This window comes from Lepeophtheirus salmonis, chromosome 4, assembly GCF_016086655.4.
Source record: "Lepeophtheirus salmonis chromosome 4, UVic_Lsal_1.4, whole genome shotgun sequence".
Taxonomy (NCBI): Eukaryota; Metazoa; Arthropoda; class Copepoda; order Siphonostomatoida; family Caligidae; genus Lepeophtheirus; species Lepeophtheirus salmonis.
This window is the reverse complement of record NC_052134.2, coordinates 6235707-6260960: the sequence shown is the minus strand read 5'-3', so window position 1 is coordinate 6260960 and position 25254 is coordinate 6235707. Positions and strand designations below refer to the sequence as shown.

Sequence of the window (25254 nt, the reverse complement as noted above, 5' to 3'; positions counted from 1 at the left end):
TTTTGCTTGATAATTTTCTTTTTTACTTTCATTGTCATTGAAATAAAAAAAAAAAAATTTATTTCAAAACTTTTTGATTTTAATAAATGAACTAAAAAAAAAGTATTTCAATAAGTTTTCTGTAAAGAATCATTTTTAGGTAGTTTAAGAAAAAAAAAAGTGTACACTGTTTGTATATAGTATTTACATTCAGACCTATTGAAAATACCATTAGACGTTTTCAAAAAATGTTTGTTTTTTTTGTAGTTGAAAATGAAAGCGTTGATAGTAAATAGACGATTTTTTTAGGTTCAATAAATTTCTTTTATACACATAAATTATGTTATAATACACAAAAAGAAAATGATATTCATGTTAATAGTATTTGAAAGGTCTTAAATGTATTTTTAATTAATGAAAAATTTAGACATATATGTAAGTAAATATCATTTGTTTGGAAAATAGCTTCTTAAAATAAAAAGAGAGAAAAATACAATTTCTGCGGCCCATATCTTTGCCGCTTTTCCTCAATTTTACACGCTATGCATTATATTTAGAGAAATAAACTAGAATAAATAGTTACTCAGATGAGTTAAAGTTTTAATTTTAACTTAATTTGGGACATAATCATATTAATTAACTATTATTTTAATAAATAACTAAACACTTCAAAAAATGACATTTTTTACATTTTTAAGGTGGATAAAGCACCATTTCCGAAAAATCTATACCAGAAAAAAATGTAATATTCATATTTTTGACACCCAAAAGCATGGGAAAAACTACAAAAATATCCCAATAAAATTTTTTTTATAACCCTCATTATTTTTTTCTTATTTTCTTCATTTTACCAAATAACTTAATCATTAGTTCGACAAAAAATTATAAATTATCCTTCTTTCTATTTTTTTATCGTTTTTTTAGACATGCTTTGAAACTTTAGTGCTAACTATATATGGATTGACACCTTAATATAGTATATTTATGATGATTTATGACAAGTAATAAAACCGGTTATTTGAATGTATATTCCTGGTAATCGTTATCACACAATAGTAAGGACATATGTTGGTGAACAATAATCGGTTGTTTTTTCTAAATAATATAGCTTTAAAAACTGCAGTGGTAAATATTTACCATTCATTCGAAAACCTTTCTAAAAGGAAAATAATAACAAATGAAAAAAAAACAGCAATGTATTTATTTTAAAGACTTTTTTTTTTGCTACAGCAAATTTAATTATCGTTAATATATTATGCTGAACTTCATGGAAAAATAAATGGTATTACCAATTATCACAGTGCTATCCTACCACATGATTTTTTAATTTTCAGTTAACGATTTTTCTATTTCTCTTATTTTTGACACGAAAGTCGATTGTAGGAAATTTTTCAGTTATAAACTAAAAAGATATAACTCGATTTAACACAATTATAGAAAAATAGTTATGTAAATTATGACCCGTGGCCCCCAAAACATGCAGTAACATGTAATTACTATGTTAACCCCATTATTCTTGATTACCAAGTTTTATCATGCAATCAAAATACAGCAATAACAATAATAAATAAGCTTTTTTTTCCTCTGATGCCTCTAAGTGCAAAAATATCAGAACAACAACAAAACAGGTAACGCATGTGCGACCTCCTCCCAAACAAGAAGGCTCAAGAGATCGTTGGCATCTCCACCCGGAATAAATTAAGTAGTCTATTCGGAAGTCCCTTACATCCAAAAAGAACCAAAATTTCTTAAAATTTCTATTGAGGTCTTAAAGATTAAGGAATTAGCATTAAATTGAATATTTGATTAGTGATCAATCGTAAACCGAAACAAAAAAGATAGATTCAATACATTGTTAAAAAGCTCTCCGTTAGCTTAATAAAACTCAAATAAAATTATTATTTGATTTTTGTGATGAAAAAAAAACACCATGAAGTTAGTTATTGACCTTCTAATTTTCAAGATCTTTGAATATTTTTAAATTTTAACCATATAAAGGTTGAACCTTACTAACTTTTTTTGTTAAAACAGATGAGGTGAAAAATATGATTTCTAATTTTGGAATAACATTAAGTGACGCTAAGTTATGCCACGAAAATAACATTTTGTCTTGTAAGTTCAGAGTGATTTATGAAGTAATTGATATATTTTTCTTCATTCCACAATACTGAGAAATTTTTAAATCGGTAGAGCAAGAGGAAACAAATCCCGTCTTATTTGCTGCTTGGATATTTACTTGGCTTAAAGTGTCTACCTCGATGCCATAGATACCAACAAGGTCATTCGAAATCAACGTTTTGCTTGCACCTGTCCCTCGAGATTCGGATCTTAAATGACAACTCCGGCCATCTACAGAAATCAAAGAAATATGGAATATTCTTGACCATTTTGTACAAGTGCTGTTTCTGAATTTGCACTCGGAGCGACGGTGATTGTCTCTTCTGCAATTGAAAAGTCTACCATTTATATTGTAGATTGCTCCAGGAATTGTTCCAGGAAATGCCTTTTTATTAACATTGATTTTTTTACAATTTTTGTAGGTTTATAAGGCATTAATGGAATACTTCTTGTCATCAAATGTATCTTTGACAGCTTTTGCAGATTCCTGTGTAGTAGCTACAATTGCAAGTTCATCTTAGGTTCCATCTTGGCATTCCTCCCTGAGTCTCTTGTTGGATGTCTCTGTGACTATCCGTATTATATATAAATAATATACGTCGACCTGCTCTAAATCTATCTCTTGACCCTCAAACTCTAAACACAAATATCAGTCACTAAACGACTCGCCGGGCTCCTAGTCGTATAAAATAAATTATATCTACACTTTAAAGTTGGAGTCCTCTGAAAAAAGAATCTACCTTAATTGCTGTAGGCATATGACAATTTTCTTAAAAAAGGGCAGAATATTATATCTTGGTGAATATACGTTGCTGCAATTTTAGATCTAAGCATGTGTTTGTATATCAACGCTGTCCACTAAGTCAAAAATCCCGCATGCTATTTCATGAGTAATAACAGTTATATCCTTCCTCCTAGGACCTAGACTCCGCCAACATAGCATCTGCAAGAAAACATTGAAGCTTTTATGACTCGTTGATCCTCGCTTGACGTTTGAGACCCATACTATGTGAAAATGTTGTTAGAGTATGTTCCTTTTTTTATTACATTGGCTTGAGTATAATTCTGTGATGGTATTGATGGACTTTTTCGCCTCTTTCACAGATTCTTCATCTGTCAACACAGTATACATGGACTAATCTGAGTCCATGTGATTATATATTATTTGTTTCATTTTAGATATATATTTATCCGTATGGTCTAGCTCATTGATACATTCTTAGGATGGTTCACAGCTCTCCAGTTTTCTCAGTAATAATAACCTCCATGTGAATCTTTTGTTGTTATGAACATTTTTTTAGAAAAAACCAAGGTATTGGGGACCAATTTTCAAATTTAATGTTATGGAAATAGGACCCTGTCATAATCTGAGAAATGGTTACAATAATACAAGTACCGATTTGTGTCCGTATAAATTATTGATGAGACTTGCCACACAGAAGTCAAACTTTTGACTTTGTTAACATTTTATGGGATATGAATACTTTATCTCTTCGGTTTTCTCAGTAGGCTTAGTTCACTGCACTCAGTTTTTATATCAGTTAATTTATTAGTAATAGCCTTTGCTCAGTGTTGTTTAATTCCAGTTAAGATATAGTACATGTGTATGATACTGTAATTGGTCTTCCTTTTTATGATATACCCGCGCAAGTTCTGAATAAAAGCATCAATTCTTTCCACGTTACGTTTACCAGATTTATATTCCTTATATAAAGACTGTTTGCATTGATCTCACTGTTTAAGCTCCATTTATCTGGGTCATTCTTGAAAAACATCCACATTCAAATTAGTTCGTTTGGGAGTATTTTTAAAGCCATTTTTGATTATTGCTTTAAATTTTCCTTGTATAATATCAAGTGACATTGGTTCATCAAAAAAAGAAAGCCCAATAGATACCACGGATGTCTACAAAATAAAATTGTTGCAACTGCTGATATTTCTTCCTCCCTTTTGTATTAAATTTTTTTCCTTTTTGGACAATTAATTGGATGGTGTAGAAGCAGCAAAGGGGCTACAAACCATTGACATGAGTAACATTGAACAGTGTAAAATGTTACTTACTTACATAATGCATTGAATTAGTCATATTCACTGAAATATTATGTTTTTGTGTCCTGAAATCATAAAATTTGTAACAATTTTTCCATTCAAAATAGAGTAAATCTTTAAGCCTCAAGGGAATTTTTCAGATATCTTTATAATTTTTATTAGTTATATATTGAAAAACCTCATAATAAAACTGCCCAGGTTTCATGATTTTGGTTTCATTTTGGAATAATTTATGGTACACCATATAATTCAAAACGCTAAATTGCTCTGATTTACTTAGCAGTAATTTGGATTTGTTTTTGAAAAAGAAAAACTTTGAGTGAATAGATTACACGTGCATTCCATCGTGCATGATGACAATTTAATGTCACCTGAGTGAGGGAGTTTCCCTAAGATATATGACATTTAATTTGAGCAGTTATTTGTAATCTGCAATAGACTGTACTTTAATCAGGTGTTTCTCTATATGTTCTATTATTAGTTTTTTTATCAGGAAAATTATAGTTTATAGCTTCAAATTTGTCATTATCAAAGGTGTTCCACCCAGTTTAAAAACGATTGAAGAGTATGATATGTAGACCAGTATAAGTACCATGGCATTTGTTGAAGACTGCAGCAATTACTATTTCGAACACATGATGTTCCAAGAAGAAAAACTTAAAAACCTAAGTAGGTTTTTAAGTTTATCTCTAATGAGGGTGCAGGCTCCCATTTTTTTTAATGTAATAGTAATAGCGTTGTATCGAAGTACATGGCCTGAACACGTTAATTTATTCCCCTATCTTCTAGAACTAGTAGTTACCATATTTTTTCCTTTACCTGATTCATGTTTGGGGCAGCTAGTAACTTAAACTTGTTTATTTTTTTATTTGCGTCTGGGAACGCCTATTTTTCAAATTTTTTTTATTCTTCCGTAATTTAAATAATATTTTTCTATTATTTCTTATCTTCAGAACAGAGTCACCTCATTGCATACAGCTTTTATTGCATTCTTTAAATTAAATTGTTATCTTCTGATCGTGTTCCATACGATATTGAGTATACATAATTATTGAACACCCACAATCTCCAGAATGGATATCCCGGATCATCTTTTAAGTTCTAGTACAGATTACCTACTATGTTTTATATACTAGAAAAATGAATGACATCTAAGATTTAGCCTTGAAATGCATTTTGCATAAATTGTTAATAACGTGGATATTACATTATTTAAAAATAAATCAAGTTTTCAATTGTCTTATATTTCTTAAAATAATACATTTTTTGATTTGATTAAATTGTTGTGCTGCACTATTCAACATAATTGAAATGAGCTTTTTTATTATAAGGAATTCTGCGTATCAGACCTCAAAATATTTTTGGGTTTTACTTTTTCAACTCATAAAATTATTTTTTGTACTAGTCTAACGTACATATTAAAAGGATCTTATAGTAATATTAATGTTACTAGTACACATCAATGACTATACTAAATAATCCATAAAGTACTAATGGCTATACGAAAACATATTACATGTATATGGCTGTTATTTAGGAAATACTCAGAATTTGAATTGAACCATTTCAAATACGCTAAAAAAAATGCAAATTCCCACATGAAAAAACAAAAAAATTTTTGACATGTGATTAATATGCATACAAGAAATAGTTAGAACCATAACATATAGGTGTGAGATGGCAGCAAAATATATTTATGCATACATCTGATGGGGGAATATAGAACGTTTTAAATTTAATCCATTTTTTTGTATTTTTTTCATATGAATATTCAGCAAAAAAATAAAAAACAACCACGAACATCTAAATATCTGCTAGAATCTTTCCCCCTTTACCTTAATAGTCTCCAGATCTTTTGCAAATAACTTAAATAGTTTGTGCTACATTTTTGTTATTGTAAATGAATATTTCAAAATAATTTGTTATCATTTATTTAGCAATATATTTTTTACTATCTAAAATAAACAAAGACACACTTTGGCCTCTCAAATATCCTTCAAATATATTTATAGATACGTTTATCTTTTCGATTACATAAAAATAGATTAAAACAATTATATGGGTATAACTGATCATATCTTTAAAAAGTTACATATCTAAATGTTTTAATTTCATTTTCATAATAACTATGTTAATTCATTGGTAAATCGTTTGAACTAATAATCTTAAATATTACAAGTGATCTCAGAGTGCTAGCTCAAAAATTGGGGGTTACGTTATGTTTGGCTAATTTTTTATAAATTAATAATGCTTTAAGTACTGATTCTGATATTACTTAAGTATAGTTATGAATGCGTCAGTATTCAGAAATACCTATAGAATCGGCGAACAAGAAATAATCTACAGAGAGAGGACCCAAAACTTGCAGTAGCAATTAATTACGCATTGATCCCCGTTATTTTATTTGCAAGGTTTTATTACGCACCCAAAGTACAGCTGATACAAAAATAAACATGTTTTTTTTCTATCCCTTGTCTCTAAGTCTAAAAATGTCGGACCAACATAATAAAAGGCAATGAATGTACAATCACCTCTGTGGGGGTGTCAGTGCCGTGAATTCTGCAGGCATCTCTACCTTGAATCCTTACAATATTAAAAATTCCATTAAGGAATATCCCTTCTACTACAGACAAGATTAACCAAAACTTATACAGCAACATTTTGGGTGACTTTTGGCCTCCCTTTATGTGACCTTCATCCAGACCTGATCTCAACTCCCTTGACTTTGAAGTTGTTTTTTTAGAAGAATATCTGCTTCATCTCTCATCCTTCGAGCTATCATCATGACAGCTCAAAGTACATGGACGTGGTACGCCATGAACAAAACCTTCATTTCCCAACATTTATTGTAAATTAGTCATGCTATTGCAATTTTTGGTTCCCCACTCTGTATATATATATATATATCCCAAAAGTGAAAAAAAGGCCATAAAAAAATGTCTTTCAACCTAATAAGTTGATTGGACAGGAAATAATATTTAAATATTATAGGTACAGGCCCATTAATTCGAGTTAAAGGGGAGATATGGGACGGTTCACCTCCCGTACTAAAATCTTGCCAAATTAACGAAAAATAAATGTATGTCGTCCAAATTGGAGATTTATTGTCACAATGGGAAATTAAACATATTTATTTATCATTTTTTTTAAGTCATTCCTCCAAAAATATAAATCATTCAAAATATTTCGTCAAAACTGTCAAAAAGCTCCCTTCTCCTTCCCTCCAAGAGAAGTCCTAATTAAATACAAAATATAAGAATATACAGACAAAACACAGCTGCCTAGTGTTGAATTTTACTTTGAAAAATATCAGATGTAGATATTAATATATAGTTAGATAAATAATATTAAAAAAGGGAGCCTTGATATATATAATCTAATATAAAAATAAAAATCATATACTCATTTGATGTTCAGAATACGTACAGTCGCCTACTTTAAGGTAACTAGTGAAAACTGAAGCTTTAAAATTGAAGACAACGTGATGATTATTTCAACAAGGTAGAGGTCGTGGCGACAATCCCTTCCCCTCCCTCTCCTAAGAGGGTTTAATATTACTCCATAACTATCTATGTTGGTTCCATGAATCCACCCATTTAACTGAAGTAAAGAGGCGAATTTTGCAGATGGACGAAAAAGTTGCATACAACATGGAGAAAAAGAAAAGGTGACGTCATCTGGTGTATGGTGTAATGGGACATCATACAAAGGGAAAATACATATTAACGACCATGTATCCCAAAAAGCTAACAGGCATGTTTTACTACTTAGTTTTAAAACTCTAATAGAAACAAGTTAAAGAAAAACATACTCTAATCTTTGTTTATTTCAAAAAGCTAGCTGTGATACAATTGTGAAAGTAGACAAATTGTCATTTGAGAAAAAAATAATTTTGGAAATTTTATTATATTAGAATAACGTCATGTCCTCTAACCATTTGACAATAATGTGTGAATTGGATAATTTTTATAAAATAACAAAAAAATATAAATCTAATAAAATTTAATTTAAAGTGTCTCAAGTTTGAAGCTGACTATTAAAAAATGACACAAGGGGACTTAAAATAATTTATATTATATTTTATAATCAATTATAATTGTACTTTGCACACAGATTACGAATCTGTCATTAATTTTTTCGTATCAAATCTAGTTATCAAGAATTTTTGCTTTGATTTTTTTGTTTAAACTTAAATTTATTTACGTAAAATATAAATGATAAACTAAAAGCAGGACTTATTACACAATCATCCAGCAATAATTGGATATACAAATAACTAAACAATAATTGACATTTTAACTAATTAGCATGTTTAGTGGATCATTCTTTAAAAAATATAAGGGAAAAAATATATATATATACAAATTTCAACACTTAAGCATTGCATTATTTTCTGTTGACCCTCTTTTGATCCACGTTGACCTTCTAGTTCTTTATATATATATATGTTAAATCAGTATTCCATTCCTATCAAAACTCTTCACTGTCGAAAATGATCACTTGATCATCTTCTCAATTCTTTAAGGCATTGCCTTTTTATTACTTTTATTATATGGCTGACAGTATTTTTGATATCAATGATCTTATTACGAACATTTCTGGGTGATTTGACACCATTGCCTCAACCAAATAACACTTCGTTATATTGCAGTTCCATTTTATCTACCATCTCCTCCCCTATGTTAATTATTTGCCGTATGGACGGACATTGGAGAAAAAGGTTTTGGAACTTTAAATTGCAAAGGCACAGAGAGAATGCAGTATGTATTATAATTTTTATTTGAATAATTATTCCCTTGATATAGGTTTGAGCTAACTTTTATCAAAGAAAAAAAAATCAAGAATCTGCTTTAAAAAGTAGTTTATTCTTTTAATAAAAACGAAAGCATCTGAACTAAAACTCTTAGAACCAACAACATTTTGGTAAATAAGACCTTAATTATTTACAATTCATATAACTTCTTTTGGTGTAAAAACAATTAAAACTAGCGATGTGTTATTCCTTTTCAAATAAAATCTTAAAATACTGTGGTTTTTTATCTTTAAACTGAATTTTCTCAGGAATAGATAATTACTTATACACTATTCTCCCATATTTGAAGTCAAAATAAAATTTGGCAATGTAAAAACTTAGTATCATATAGATTACTGATTCAAAAATTAGCTTAAACCTAAAAAACAAATTCAAAAGACCCTTTAAACTCAAATTGAACTTTCTTGAAAAACAGATTTGATAAAAAAAAAAAAAAAAAATTACATATTCGTTATCAACGGGTAAAGTACTACTATGATTAAAAATGAAATTACATAGATTTGAAAAAATTGAAATTTAGTTGACTTCTGCACTTTAAGAAGGTATAATGGTTTGATCAATTAAATATAGGAAACAGAAAAATTACTTTCGTGGGATTTTTCATACCTCCCAAGCAACAAGCACATTGAATCACAGAGCCTCTTTATTTTGGAAGGGGAATTATTTCGGTTTGAAGAGTAAAATAAGAAATTTCATACAAATAAATTATAAGTTAAGACCTTTCTTCCCTCCTCACGTATTTGATCAGGTGTAGCACCCAAAAAATACGATTTATTGGGCTGAATTTATAATAATAGTAGTAAGAAAATTAATTATTTTTAGAATTATGAATATTAAAATATATTTGTGGTGCGGCATTGAACTCTAGATACCTGGTGTTCCATGCCGGTATTTTTCCTTCTCCCCACTGATTTTTTTTTCTTTTATTATATATAATAATATATCAGAGTAAAATAGTCTGGATACATTGTGGTAACATTTAAAAACAAAATGATATGTATAGCCTTCCATGTGTCAGAATTCCCTGAAGAATCACCGTAGCTCATGGCAAACATACTCATGAGAAGTTATTCTTTTCAATTCAATATATATACGTTCGCGTCAAGGTGATTCCTAGAGAAATAAATGTAATATATGTATATGGATTACACCAAAAGATTCCTAGTTTAGATGGAGTAAATGTAAAGATATATCGTTCATTTTTTCTTAAACAGTACAACTCCATCTAACCAATTACAGGAACATTAAAAAAGTATTCCATGGATAGGAGAAAGGAGATCGTCCATGTACTTAAAGGTTCAATATTTAATTATTTAAGTTTGAACAGTATAAGTTTCTAAGGAAATTGTATCCCCCTTTTCAATTCTAATTTCTAATTTTCACATCCACTCAAGTAAAAAAGTTGATATGTTAATTTTTATTAAGCAATCATAGCACATTGAAATTTAAGTTGAATATCATATCTTTAGTTGGTCCAGGTGTCCATTGAAAAACAAACAAATGTGTTATATTATTTTTTTGTAAATTTAAATCTTGCTCCATTTCTGTCTATACGTGTGTATCATTTTCTTTTGCATATTCATAATTGTGTTACAGAATATATTCAAAAAAAATGTTTGTATGTAATTACTTTTTTGTGTAAGTTTCGCATGTTGTTTGCACATATGCATATATATATGTGCCTACTTCATATTTGTAAATATGTTTATCCTAATGTATGGCTTATTTTTTGTATGTGTTGATATTTATGAGGGCATTTTCATGACAAAGAAGCTTTATATTCTCGCCTATTTACCCTCACTAAATCCATCTAAAATGCATTTACCCACATTGCTCTTTTTGTGGTATTTTACTTTCAATCTCCCCAATAACCAAAAGAGTCAAGTGCTCAATTTTACACATGGATATGCAATGAACATGATATGTAAGAAAAAAGGTGTTATTTGCCACAAAATTCTCTTTTTGGCATACTACTTAGCCTTTAGAAGAGATAACGAGATCAAAGTGTGGTTTAATTTAGCAAAGTTCATATTAATATCCAAATTCAGTCACCAATTTAATTCCATAGGTAATGTAATATCAACTTTTATCTTGGTACATTTTTGTTTTGCTTGATCCATCAAAAACGAGTTTAGATATTAATAAATAATGAAATAAAATGATACTATTTATTCGTTTAATTAAAACAATATGTATTTTTAATAGTCTAAAAAACTAATACAATATGGATCCATAATAAGTTTATGAAACTTAAAATAATTAAAGTGATTATAAATCAGTGGTAAAAACTTGATAGAAGTAAAGAAACGTCAACTCACTCCATGTACTAACTAGCCCTCCTTCTTTTTTTGCTAATTTGTAGAAGTAAGTTGGCCGTGTTATTTGGAGGTCACGGACATTTTTTATTCTGCTCCAACACTCATTTAAAATATAATAGTTCAAAATGTGGAAGCAGGTTTTGTTATTGATAGGGTTGCATGATAATAATGTAATTGGACGATTCCTGTACAGAAGACATTTAACCCACAAATTTTCGTTTTGCTTCCTTTTTGATCATTATCACGCACTTCTATTAATAAAGAAACCTAGCTTCTAATAATGAAGCTATTTTAGTTCAAATGTGTATTGCTATAAGTATGATATATTATATGGTTTGATTTATGTTATTCAAGGTATTAATGAACTATAACAGTATTTTACATATGGCCTGAAAAGTACCAGGCTTCACACATAAATAGCAATATTTTTATTCATCTTATTTTTAGTTTGTGCGAACCTTCAAAAGAAAGCTGTCAAAATTGCATGACAATCTGTTCGTTAGTTAGTGAGTTAGTGAGCAGAGTATGACAGTACTTTTTTAATTTCAAAACAATGGATCAAAAATGGATTTTCTTTTTGAAAAAATATCGTTCAAGCAATGCAATTGCTTGAAAAGTGTTATGGGGACTCCGCTCTATAAGCCAAATAGTAATGATAAAGGAAAAAATAATTTTGAAAGAAAAAAAAATGTTTTTTTTAAGACCTGGACTTTTTAGGTCATGTATTACTCCCATCCGTCCCCTTCCCTGTAAGCCTGGTTTCGATATAAGGTAAAACTTTATTTTAAATGAAGTAAAGTAACAAGAAATATAAATATCCAATTTAATACTTCTAAAAATATTACTATATATTTTGCAAAAATAAAATAAATCCATAACACCCCTGCCCCTATTCTTGAGTGCTATAAGCGTCATGTAATGATTAATCTTATTAGGAACCACTATTGGTTTATCTTGATTTACAATATCTTATTTGTCTTTTGTTTCCATATTCTAGTGCATATCTATTTTATTACCTGTGATTCATTTTCCGAGTAACACCAAACTTTTGACTTTACAATGAATAATTTGTGTATCTACTGATACAAATAGAAATTGATAAAAACAATCAAAATATCGTCACTTACAAAGTCAAGAGAAAATTATGAGATAACATCATCTACGCAGCATTTATCCAATCCTGTCATTTAGAGTATATAAAGGCTTTTGAGTCAAATTTGTTATAACATAATATATTCAAAAGTACAAGCATGAACAAGTTTTTTCTATTAGTCCTTGGAGCAACTGCTTTATTTGCAGTCGTTTGTGCAAAAACAGTAACTTTAAGTGACAAATTTGTAAGTATATTATTCTATTCAGGTACTATTTTTGATATATGTAAGCATTTTGTTTTAATATTGATATAGGAATCGGACATTGATGAAGTTTTAGCTATTAGTCTAACAAGAGAGGCCTTACAAAGGGGAACAGGTAAATTGCTTTTAGTTATTGTATACATATTTTTATTAGTCCAATTTTCAAATATCTCTTAAATATATTTTCTCCGTGCAACACATGTGCTCCTTTGAATCACATGTGTAACCTTTTAAATTGTGAATAAGTTATTTTATTATATACATAAATAAACTTTATTCGTAAAGTGCTTTATCATTAAAATGAAATGACTGGAATATAATATAGTTTTAATAATCGTTGAGTGTTGTTGTCTATCTTTATGAAATGTTATAAACTTTTTTTTTCCTCAATAGATTTAGAAGATTGTAAGAAATGTATTCCAAGTATTTCAAAAGCCATTATTCGATGTCTCAAGCTCGTACCCGTAGCTCAAATCAGTAAATGTCTACGTGAAGTGATGGGAGCCTATAGCAATTGCTTAGACTGTATCTGTGTCATTTTACATATGTTTGGTTTACCCTGTGAATAATAAAATATATTTTCGACTACATTAAAACTTTTAAATATGTATTTCATTTTAGTAAAAAATATAAAGATATAGAGTTTTTCTTTTCCTCTTAAAATCCTTGCCAGAATGGATGATGCTAAATGATAGACATTTTGTATTTTTGTAAAGTAACCACTAGGGTGAGTTTGATACTTGGCCCGGCATGATATTTTGGGATAAATCGGAAAACTGATATACGGGGCAAATTATCCTGTATCTTCATTGTATCTGTAAAAGATCGTTGTTCAATTTTTTTACTAGGCAATGCTTAATACACAGAGTACATACACTTTGATGTATGAATTAGTGCATCTATTTTGACTAGGGATATGAAAATGGTAGAAATCCTCATTATTATTAATATCAACTACAACTTTATGTTGGCAACTTTGATAGACAACATCTTTACTAGGCGTCATTACGAGCATGGGGAAGGTCAAGCCACCATTTTTATTCAAGAAGGGAGAAAAAGTCAATTATACTGTGTATATGGAGTGCTTCAGGTCCACTGTGCTTCTGTGAGGTGTAAGCAAACGTTCCTGAACCTCTTGTGTGGCAACATGACTCTACCCCCTGCCACACGTCCAAGATCAACCGAGAGTTTATCAGGACCAACTTTTACGATTTCTGGCTCCCAATACCTTGCCCCAACTCTTTGGATTACAATCCATTGGATTACTTATTCTTGGTAAAGTTGGAGAGGGAGGTCCGCTCAAAGCACCAGATCAGCACGGACAGCCTGAAGACAACTATGAAGAAAGAGTGGGTGAGGATCTCGGCTGCAGATGCGTGCAAGAGCTTCAGGGCCAGGATCGAGAAAGTGATTGCCGGCAAGAGCAGTAACACTCCATAAAATAAGACATCAATGTGAAACAAATAATTGTTGTTTTATTGATTACATCTCTATCAAGTCTACAATTTTATAAAAACAATTTTGAATATTATCTAGTTTTATCTCGGCAGCCCTTGGTAATATTTTTTGATTTTTAGACATTTTAATTTTTGAAAAAGGATAAGTAATATTAAGAACGTAAGTATCTTACAGGAAACCAGCATACTTATGAACTCTTTAAAAAGAATGTATTTCAATCTTAGTCCTCCCAGATAAAAAAGGCTGATATAAAATTAATTCATTACCAAGGCTTGTAAAATTTTGTTCCAATAAAAATCACATTCTTTTTAAATGGTCATATTGCCAATATTGTAAATTTGGGATCAAATGGATGAATCCGTACCTTATAATTCAAATATATATATTATACAAACTAATTATTTCTTCACGAGTCAGTTCGAGATATTTATCACTGAAAATATACTAATAAATATTTAGTTTTGATTTGTTTTTAAATATTGTATCATAAAAAAAAGATATACTGACCAACAAATTATGTTCAAATTAATTGTGCCTAAGTTAGATATTTATATATTTCACAGATGTGCTCTTTATGTCTGTACACAGTACCAAAAATAAAGTTAAAAATTATCCGTCAATTATGTAAAGCCTAGCCTCACCCTAGTGTACACATATTCCAACATGTCTATTTATCTCAAGATTTGAATTTATTTAAGTTACAAATAAAAAAATATATGTATGTACATAAGCTTTAGAGACTTATTTTATTGCAACTGGATTTAATAGTAACTGCTTTACTGATATTTTAAATAATTTATGAGTATATTAACTTCAGCTAAAACCTTACTAAATAGAGGATATTCAAAGATTATACACAAAAGTTCCTTAGTATAACTTTATATATAGAAATAAATAAAGCTAAAGAATTAAGAGTTCAGTTTTAAATTTTTTTGATATTTTAACACATTGAATTTAATAAGGAAACAATGCCGATAAATAGAGATTCTATTTACATAGATTCGGAACAACAATATACAACTATCCTAGAGTGTATATTTTAAACTTCCTTTACTTCTTTGGGTTATTTAATTACCTAAGAAAGTATACTTCTACCTTCTTGTGTGCATCATATTCCTAATAAGGATCGAACAGACCTTCTGACACACCCCATATAAAAGTACTGTTAGCTAGTGAATGGCACAGTAAGTGATTCCTGACTATCTTATTTTTATGTGACTACCAAAGATTCATTTCTTAGATTTTTGACAACGATATGCGTTCTATGTATAAAGCATAAAGTAGATGAATCCGTATGATTTTCATGTTTCTGACTTATGTTTTATATCATTCTTATTAACTGGAGGAAAGTATTTGGAGATATCAACATAGTGATTATCTAAATTTGGCTTACTGATGTCACACTATGATAAAATAAAATCGTATATTGAGTTGATTTTTGTCTGTTTATCAGATCTCATTAGCTTAAAACACTCTCATAAATGGAACTCTAGAATTCATTCATCTTCCTCCAATATTTACTACTCCTAAAAGACGACTGGATTAATTTAAGAGATACCATAAAAACTCTTCCTTCAAATAAATGTCTGGTTTGTTTGGTACAATTTCCTTTGATTAATGTGTCCAATGATCTCTTCCCTATTTCTAAGTCTAACTATCCAATCAAAGTTAAAATATTTTCTTACTGCTTCAACGATTTTCTAGTCAAATCCTGTTCCTTAATATGGATTTAATAATCTTTGGATATGTACAGACTTTGGAAACACCAAATAAAGATTTCATCAGTATCCTTTACTTTTTCTTATAACTCCTTTAAGTACGAAGAATACTTGAATAAATGAACCACAGGAATAATAACTAATTTATTCAATATTCTTATTTTTTGATTTTTTTTTGAAGAATTGAACTTCCAGCGATCCCCGAAAAGGTCCTTTCTTTTTAATCCCGAATAGTTTTGTATTATTTACAAATTTTAAGTTTGGATATGAATTTTTTTAGATGATACTTCAAGATTTTGATATTTTATTTTTTATCGGAGATTACCAAAGGTAAAAAGTTCGAGAACCATCGAATTAGACCATAAAAACTCCTTATCTTAACGTTAAAGTTATGATTTCTTTGCCGATGTAACGACCAAAGAATGTAAATTGTAATTTACTGGACACATCAAGTTTCATAAGATGCTAGTTAATATGTGAATCCATGATGCTAAATGGTTCTTGCATCTTTTTATAGTCTATTTTAGTACGGTTTTGCTTCTATTTAAAAGAAAAAATATGAGTGAAAACCTACTAATTACTAAAGACGTGACTATAAATCCAAATTGCAAATGGGTAAAAATAGTCCGAAACACTTTTTAAACGAATGTCACCAGTTTTATTATTTTCTTATATCTTTGAAATTGTTACAAGTATATTTTAATTGATTATAAATGTTTACTTTGCTAAGTAATTTTGTATCTATACAAAAATTGTGATGAAAAAACAAAACAAAAACAGATTACGTTAAAAAAAAAAGTATTTTAGTAGGAACAGACAAAGGATCAACAATAAATTGCATTCCTGTTCTTTTGGAAATGGAGAAAATGTAAAGTAGAACATATTACTTCATATATTACTGGAGTGATGAAAAATGCACTCACATATTCCTCGTAGGCCTGAAGCATAAACACAGACCTAAGGATGAAGTCTACAAAAGACCTATATTTAGGGTGGCCTACCCGGGCTGACACTGAATAAAATTGCTAAACAGTTTGAAGTCCCCTGATAATCAAATCATCCTTTATTTGGACTGTCGAAAGATTTCAAAATATCTAAAACAACATATGGTTGGCCTCCTTAGATGTGGTTTAATAAGAGAATCTTCCTCCATACTCACTAATAAAGGCAAAGTTCGATCTGAAAGGAATAAAATGAAATATTGTATCAAAGATTAGCCCTTCCTTCTACAGAATTTAATTATACTTGATAATTGCTTTTGTTGGACTTTTTCAAATTACACCTTCAAAAAATGAATTTTTTCGACAAAATTTTTCAACAAACGATACACAATTACAAGCTTGATTACTTCGGTCACAAATGAGGGGTTCCCTACCTCTGCGTTCATGATTCATCATATTTTAACAAGAATTAATTATTCTCTTTAACAATTGTTAATAGAAGAATTATTTATTTTAAAAGTCTTATATCGAGGTTGCGTAGCTTATGTCTATCTATATGTTCAGTAATCCATGTTTACATGTGCAAAAGGGATTGAATAATTTAAAAAACGGATATAATATTTAGATGACGTATTTAAAACGTTGTTCAACTATCCATCATGTAAATAAACGCGTTTTTCTTTTTGTGTTTTTGTTTTAACCAGTTCACTCACCCTGTTATAAAACATTATTCTCTAGCAGAGGGTTAATGGTAGTTTGTTTACAATGTGGCGAATTATGGAGCCGTCTTGAGGCTCAGATATTACAAAAATACATATAAAGCATGAATCCCTACATCTTTTTTTGATAATTTTTTTTTTTTTCAGAAAAAATCCATTAAGGCGCTCATTTGCTAATTTTCTCATGTTTTTCCTTTCATTTAATTAAACGAAACGACGACTGTGATATCATTTACGTTTAAATTTATCTGGGTAAGAAATTTTTTATCAATTCACAATGGTTCTTTATTTACTTATTGTACTCTCCGCGTTCCTTACGTACATAAAAATATTATTGTAGTCAAGTAAATTTGAACAAAAACTGATCTTGTGGTCGTCATTTTGCAACTGGTTTTCAGCTTTGGTACTAAAATAAAATATGGCTTTGGAGAACATTACAAGAAAATAAGGAGATTATAAATGAATGTCAATCACAGATATTTTCAATTCATTGATCAAATTGAACAAAGGTATGAACAATGCTTAATTTCTAACCTTGGCTTATACTCAATTGTAAATTTTTAATCTAAAAATGGTTAATCTCCTTTTTTGGTCACTAATTATACAAATTTCTATTTGTACACAGCACAGTTATTCATAAATTTATTTTCTAAAGGGAATATTATGTGTGTGCTAAAATATTTTAGAGTACCCTTTTTTTATCGTCCATAAGTAGAAAGGACATGCATTTTTTTACTTATGTTGGTGGAATAATATCTCATTATTATAATTAAAAACAACTCATCTTATTTTTATTAAATAAGTATCTTTAAGCAGTACATAGGTAAACAAAATATCTTTATTATACTTATATAGAACTATCTTAGCTAAGATGTAATGTACATAAGGTTCCGAAATTTATACAACTAATACAAATGATTTTTGCTAGTTTTGGGCTTTAACACCAAATTCTATCACAAATAGACCCCTACAGCGTACAAATGATCTAGAACGTAATTTTAAAATCTGGTATAAAGGTCAACTCAACACAGCCATGGATCACAAACATGGAATTTTTGTGGACTATCTTACCATTAATTATGTTTAAAGAGTACATTTAGATATAAATATGCAGCTATCTCATTACTAAAAGAATTCTCAAATTCCTTTTTCCCATACCTAAATATTTATATATACCAACATATGAATATTCTTTATTTTGTAGGTCAGAGATGAACAAGATATCATTCAAGTTCAACCGTTCAATAATAAAGACACTAATTAGAGGCAACAGTAGGGATATAAACAGCTGAATTATTAAATTGCAATTGTTAGTGTTGTAGAGCTACTACTGTTAGAAAGTCGTAAGTCAGACAAAAACCATGATGCGTTTTATATGTTGACAAAGGACTATAGGATTTTCAGAGACGACAACAACATCTACAAAAAAAATCTTGATGCCGATTTTTTAATATTGAAAAAAATATCATTTTGCTATCAATTTCTAAGAATTACAATTGATAAAATAAATCGCTTTCCCTTAATTAATGTATATAATATTTTTAGTGATATGCCGCGAGCTAAATTTTGCTATATGAGTATTTTTGATTTTCTAGAAAGCACTCGTGGAATTACAAGCTTTACTTGTTACTCCCCTGAATACTCGTAACTCAACTTTACACTTTTGCTCGCTAAAAAACTAGTCAGACAAAAAATCATGCTTTTAAAAAATTATTGAAACTTGTAATTTAAAAATTGTATTAGTAATTTTTTTTCCAAGATTAACTTAAGTATTAGTTTAATTTATTTGAATTATGTTCATAAGAATAATTTAACAGTTTATATAGTTAACACATCAATATTTTACTATAGTCTTGTTATAACTTATAACCAATATGTTTTTAACGGTACATATGCTTATTAATATAAATGCATGTGATAATATGTAGGAACATAGAAGTTTTGAGACGTCTAATATTTTTTTTTACATATTCATCGTTAAAGAAGGAAAATTGATTGAAAAAAATACATGTTTATATTCTAACTAGTAAATTTACTTCATGTTGTAACTACTATTTAAACAAACAAGATAATGATTGTTGCTAAGATAATACTCTAGTACTGAAATGCTGCAAATGCTAGAGGAATGGGGACTATGTTTAAGCTTAAATCTCAAGAGATATGCCAAATGAATAAGTAGATAGTAGATTGAAAATCAAATTTTACCATTCAAATTTATGTTTAAAAGCGTTCCCTTCCTAATGCATTTAGAAATATTCATTTATTAATTATCATTCATCTATATTAATGCAAACACGTTTGTCGTATGTTTATTAGTCTAAGGAGGACTTTGAAGTGTGTACTCCCTTAACTGCGTAATTAAAGTATAAAAAAATCAAACAAAGATTACTTTTCAAACAAACTGGGATTAAGAATACACATCACATTGCACAAAAGTCAATAAGTTTCTACATAGTGTTGCCTGTGGGAAAACATAAATTATAAATTTCACAGAGACAAGAAGCTAGTTTTGGATGGTTTATAATGGGCTTAAAAAAAAGAAAAACAGATAATATCATATTTTGATGGGCTCCCAGCTTTTGTCATATTTTACAAAGGTGAGCTTTCCTAGATCCCGTAACAAAACTTATTCCCCTAAAGTAACAATATTTGCATCGACTGAATGTGTTTCGGACACCTTTGTTTACGTTTATTATGTGTTCAATTTGTTTCTTTTCAGTTTTAGAGAATTTATTATTATAAATTATTTTATTACAATATTTATAAAATCATAAGACTCAATTAAAACATTTTTGAGAACAGAACATCTAACTATTGAATACCTACATGTGAGTGTCCACAAGGAAAATAAAGCCTCACACAGAGGACTTATTTGGAGAGTGGGCTTCTTTATTATTAAAGCAAAATTTGTCTGTTTATCAACACTTAATTAATCTGGACTCTTCTCGGTACTACCCCTAGTACATAAATAATGGAAAAATAATCTGTGAGATCATTTGGTAGACACTTCACTTGGATAAAATACTTACAATCAAACACAGAATCATCATTTTAAAAAAATAATTGTTAATACTCTTATCAGAATTTCTCAAAAAAAGATAAATTCGTTTTATGCTGGTCCATTTAGTATATTGCTTTTTTTGTGGAGGGAATTTTTACATTAAAGTATTGTACAGACACTCAAAGTTATTTTTTGTTACTGTATATTAAAAATATTTGGGTTGCTTCTTTTAACGCACATACTTTAAAAATATTACCAAATATGTTTAATGTAGACCCTTAAATATGTTTAATATCATTTGCCATTATAGTATTTTATTAAGATATCATTATAATCATTTCACTAGACATGCTTATAATATCACTCTCCCCCGGCTTTTCCATTCCTTCTCTCTCTCCAGATGATGAAGAATAAATTATATATGAAGATAATTCAAGAAAGAAGTACATGTATTTAATTTGAGTACATAATATATATCTTTGAAAGACTTCTTTATTGCCTCTCATTCCCTTTTCAATATGTGGATTTAATTTGATAATTAACGAAAGAGTAATGATTTAATTAATGTTCGTTTCTTTTAATAACAATATTTTGCACAGATTGAAATGACATGTACGAATGAGATCTGAACGTTTGGTGATAATAATTTATCTTTATTCTCAATATTTTTTTATTTTATCCTTTCATTATACACCAATTTATTATACACAATTGTCTTCTTTTTTTTTTACTATATCATGTCCTAGCAAATCGTGAATGAAACTTTGCAAAGATTTCATTGATTTACTAAATAATTTATCAACTTTTTAGCTTAATATCAACAGGTAATAAATAAAATGATTATCGGAAAATAAATTTAGTCATCAGACCAGGACAACTGTAAATAAATCGTGCAAGAGCTTTTTGATGCGGGAATGAGTTAAAAAGATATTCCCTCCATTGTTTTCTGCTTCAAGGGTCTCATTAAAAAGATTATAAAACTGAAGGACAACAGTAAGAACCTTCAGAGGAAACCACCAGACTAAAAAAGTGGTTTAAAGACAGCTTGAATAACTTGTGGCCCTGGTAAATGTGGTGTCCGTCCGCACCTGACTACAACCCTCTTGACTAAAGGGGTGCAATCGAGAGGAAGGTTTGAATGACCTTGGATGTGAATGTGGATGCCCCAAATCTTGATGTGGAGAAGAAGTGGGCTGAAATGTTGTATAAATACGTGAAAAACACCTATAGGGCCTTCAGGCCATAATTTGGGCCATAGTGGAGGCCCAGGGTGGCAATTTTGATATTTATTTGCTTATATAAGGTAAACTAAGTATAAAACGTGTCGTTGTCCAACTACCTATACTTTTTGAAAATCTCGATAAGGTTGAGCCAGGTAAAATTTCTTTCCAATTTGCAAGGACACATTGTAGTTAGGTGAATAGGGTTCAAAAAGTTAATTTATATAGTTTTTTTATATTTTGCTTTATTAGCAAGGCTTTTTTTTCAATGTTAGATTAAAATAAACTGTTTTTTTTATTCAACCAAAGTTATTCCTCGACTGAATTACAGGTCTTTCCCAAAAGTTCTATATACACTAAAATATCATTGTAATTGTGCGCGGAAAACTGCCATGGAGGAAAATTGTGAGTTAGGGAGTTGCCTTTATTTTGTTTGAATTTCATGATAAATAATAACACATTATAAATTCGTTTCATATTATTTATTTATTATTTACGTATTTCTAAAAGATTCAAAAAATAATTTGTATTTATTTTAGGTTTTGAAAAATTATTATAAGAAATTTATTGTTTTGTTTTATGTAGAAATTTATGAAATATAGATATTTGTTTGAACAAAAATATAATAATTAAAATTTTGTTTTATTTACATTTTGCTCACAGGATTATAAAAATTATTTCCAACAGAAATCCATTAGATACTCTAACCTTAACGTAACATCCATAAGAAAAAAGAGTTCAATGTCGTAAAAACACCGAAAAAAGAGTTGAATGTCGTAAAAACACAGAAAAAATGCAGTTTTCAATTTGCAAACTAAGAGCTAAAAACTATTTTTTGGGTAATAAAGGGGTTACTTGGATGTATTAGCGGTGGTTTTTAGCAATCCCACAATACCCTTGGACCAATCCGTGAGCGAAAGGTATTCAACCATATTTTAAGAAGCCCTAAGCTATTTATCACTCCCCCCCCCTCCTTACCAACCCTCTCAATCCAATTCTGAGAAGAATGCATTGAATATAAAAATTGCAAAGAAATTGCAATTGCAATAATATTATTGATACTTGAAGGTACTCCCTTAGAGGATTGAACAAGCAAATGTGTTTATATATTTGTCATAAATAATATTATGGGAATGTATAATGTGCTTTAATTCATCATGAAATTTGAACAATATACTGGCAATTTTCCTCCAAGGCAATTTTCTCCAGGGGAATCTTCCGCGGGCAATTTTCCCTAGGGTAGTTTTCCTAGTACCCATTGTAATATCTTGTGTGTAACATATTTCTGCTTCATTCTTTTATCCCTCATATAATCCCTATATATAATATTTTTAGGGGGGTTACTTAATTAGTTTCTAAGTTATTAATACATTTGTAATTAATTATTGAAGTCTCAAAAAATATATTGTAAGGGTTCTTATTGTTAATCTATCCCAATGATGAAGAAGATCAAGGCCGAATGAAACAGAGCCTTATTCTGTATAGAATAAATCTTATTTGATAATAATTTATTTATTTAGAAATAGATAACTATCCTATACAGTTTACCAAATATCATATTCTGCTCTGACAGGCAGCTTTTCCTCAAACATGTTCGCCTCACACTCTTTTGCCTCCTGCGCCCGCGCCGTCATTTTTTTTTGCCGTCATATATGCTTGCCTCCAACTTGTTTGCCTTGCTACAGACTTGCTGCCCGGCATTTTTGCCTGCAAGATTAAAACTATGCACGTGAACATTCTGCATGGTGCTAAGCCACTCGTGGATGTCTTTGTTGGAACGACTCTTCTACTTTCTTCGAGTAGTGATGGAACGGTAATAAAAAAAGAAATTTCAAGCTAATAAATAAATATTTATTTATTTAACAGGTATTATGGAAGTCAATTCGTTAAGATTTTGAATTCACAAATATGCAATAAGTATCTACTCTGTTCTGCGATGCTTCATATGCAAAAACTACAGTTATATATATATATATTTACATAGCAAATATTTCATCTTAATGTTGAGGTAGATAAATACGGAAGGGGTTCTTGTGTTAGGATTAAAAGAAAAATAATGGAGCTTGTCAAATTTAATTAATGTAATACAACTTCGGACTGACCTCTGTCTCCAAATTGAAACTGTAAGTATATTGTATAAGCTATTAACTTTTCCTTAGTAAATTGAGATATTTTACACACCAAAGTATATAAAAAATCTAATCATTCTCTTATATCTACTTTATATCGCCTATATCTTGATACTGTCTTCTTTGGATATATTCGTGTATTTAGCAATTTTTAATCTAGGTTTAGTCATTTACTGTTTTACTTTAAATTCGTTCCATTGTCCTTCCCTTTGCTTTCTTGGACTCTTTTTTTTTTTCAATTTAATGTATTTACTATAAGATTAACAAATCATGTAGAGTTAAAAACTCCAAACTTATGCATTAAAATGATGACTCATTTTTTCTCCATGTCTTATATTTATACACTTATTTTGCATTTTAATTGATATTTACGGATTAAAATTTAAATGATGTAATTATTCAATTGTTTTTATTATGTAATTAAATAAGTTTTATGTTTGGGGTTTATTTTTTTACCAGTTCAATAACTGCGTAAGAGAAAGAATGGCCACTAACAGAAGGTTAATAACCATTAACATATGTTAGTTAAAGCACCAGTTTTTGAAACCTATATTTTAGAATTAATCTCATTATTCTTCCTCACTAACAATTTTAGCAATGAAATAATTGAGGACATCTATAGAAAAACACAAAAAAAAGACTAAAGAAAGAGAAAGGTGCACCCTTGTTGTATCTTCCTTCTTCTTTTTCTGTTTCTTTCCTCTTAATTACGATGCAAGTTTAATAAAAAGGAAAGGACAAGACATATCAAGGTTGCACCTTACTCTTTTTGTATTCTTGTTTCGTGTTTTTCGTTGGAAGTACTTTGGACTCAAATAATATCTTCACCAGGACAAGTAATATTTCAAAATCCCTGGTAGACCAAAATGAAGGCATTGGTAAGTTAGAAAAGCTAGTTGCTTTTTAATGAAATAGTTTCATCATGTCCTAACGTTTTCTTTTGTATTTCAGTTTGCTCACTGTTTTCCTTGTTTTGTGAAAAAACGTCTTCTCCCCTTTTTGCTCAACATCCAAAAATAAACTGAGGTCTAAATAAAAAGAAATTCTACTGATTCCCTATATAAGAAGCCCTGCATAAGTTCATTTATTTATTGTAAAAGATCAATGAGTATTTTTGTGAAAATGGAATTAAAATCAGCTATAAACCCAATAATCTGAAAATTACCTTTTCAACCCTCAAGGGGTCCCTATTTTCAAATTAATATCATAAAACTCGCAATTGTTATTATCATTAAAATGCTATACTTGAAGCAATAGGCTTATAATATTTTAAAATAATCCCGTATAGTTTTAAGTTCATAAAAAAAAGTAAACTTCTTCCAAATGTTTATTTCAGCATGTGTATTTAGGTGTCCCATTTATAGAATGATTTGTTCATTTGATCTTCTGTTTTCTATTTATAAAAATATTATATTTGAAAAGTTTCAGTATTCAAG

General features: G+C 29.2%; 2 protein-coding genes across 3 annotated transcripts in view; one reads left to right on the top strand and one right to left on the bottom strand.

The window, feature by feature from the left end:
- The window catches only part of LOC121116458 (uncharacterized), a 423817-nt gene that overhangs the window by 168667 nt on the left and 229896 nt on the right, over window positions 1-25254 (bottom strand). The window lies entirely within an intron of this gene.
- Window positions 12454-13236, top strand: LOC121116562 (uncharacterized). Its single transcript, XM_040710827.1, has 3 exons — window positions 12454-12614; window positions 12684-12747; window positions 13026-13236. The coding sequence occupies exons 1-3, from the start codon at window positions 12528-12530 to the stop codon at window positions 13199-13201; spliced, it is 327 nt and encodes a 108-aa protein (XP_040566761.1). The 5' UTR covers window positions 12454-12527; the 3' UTR covers window positions 13202-13236.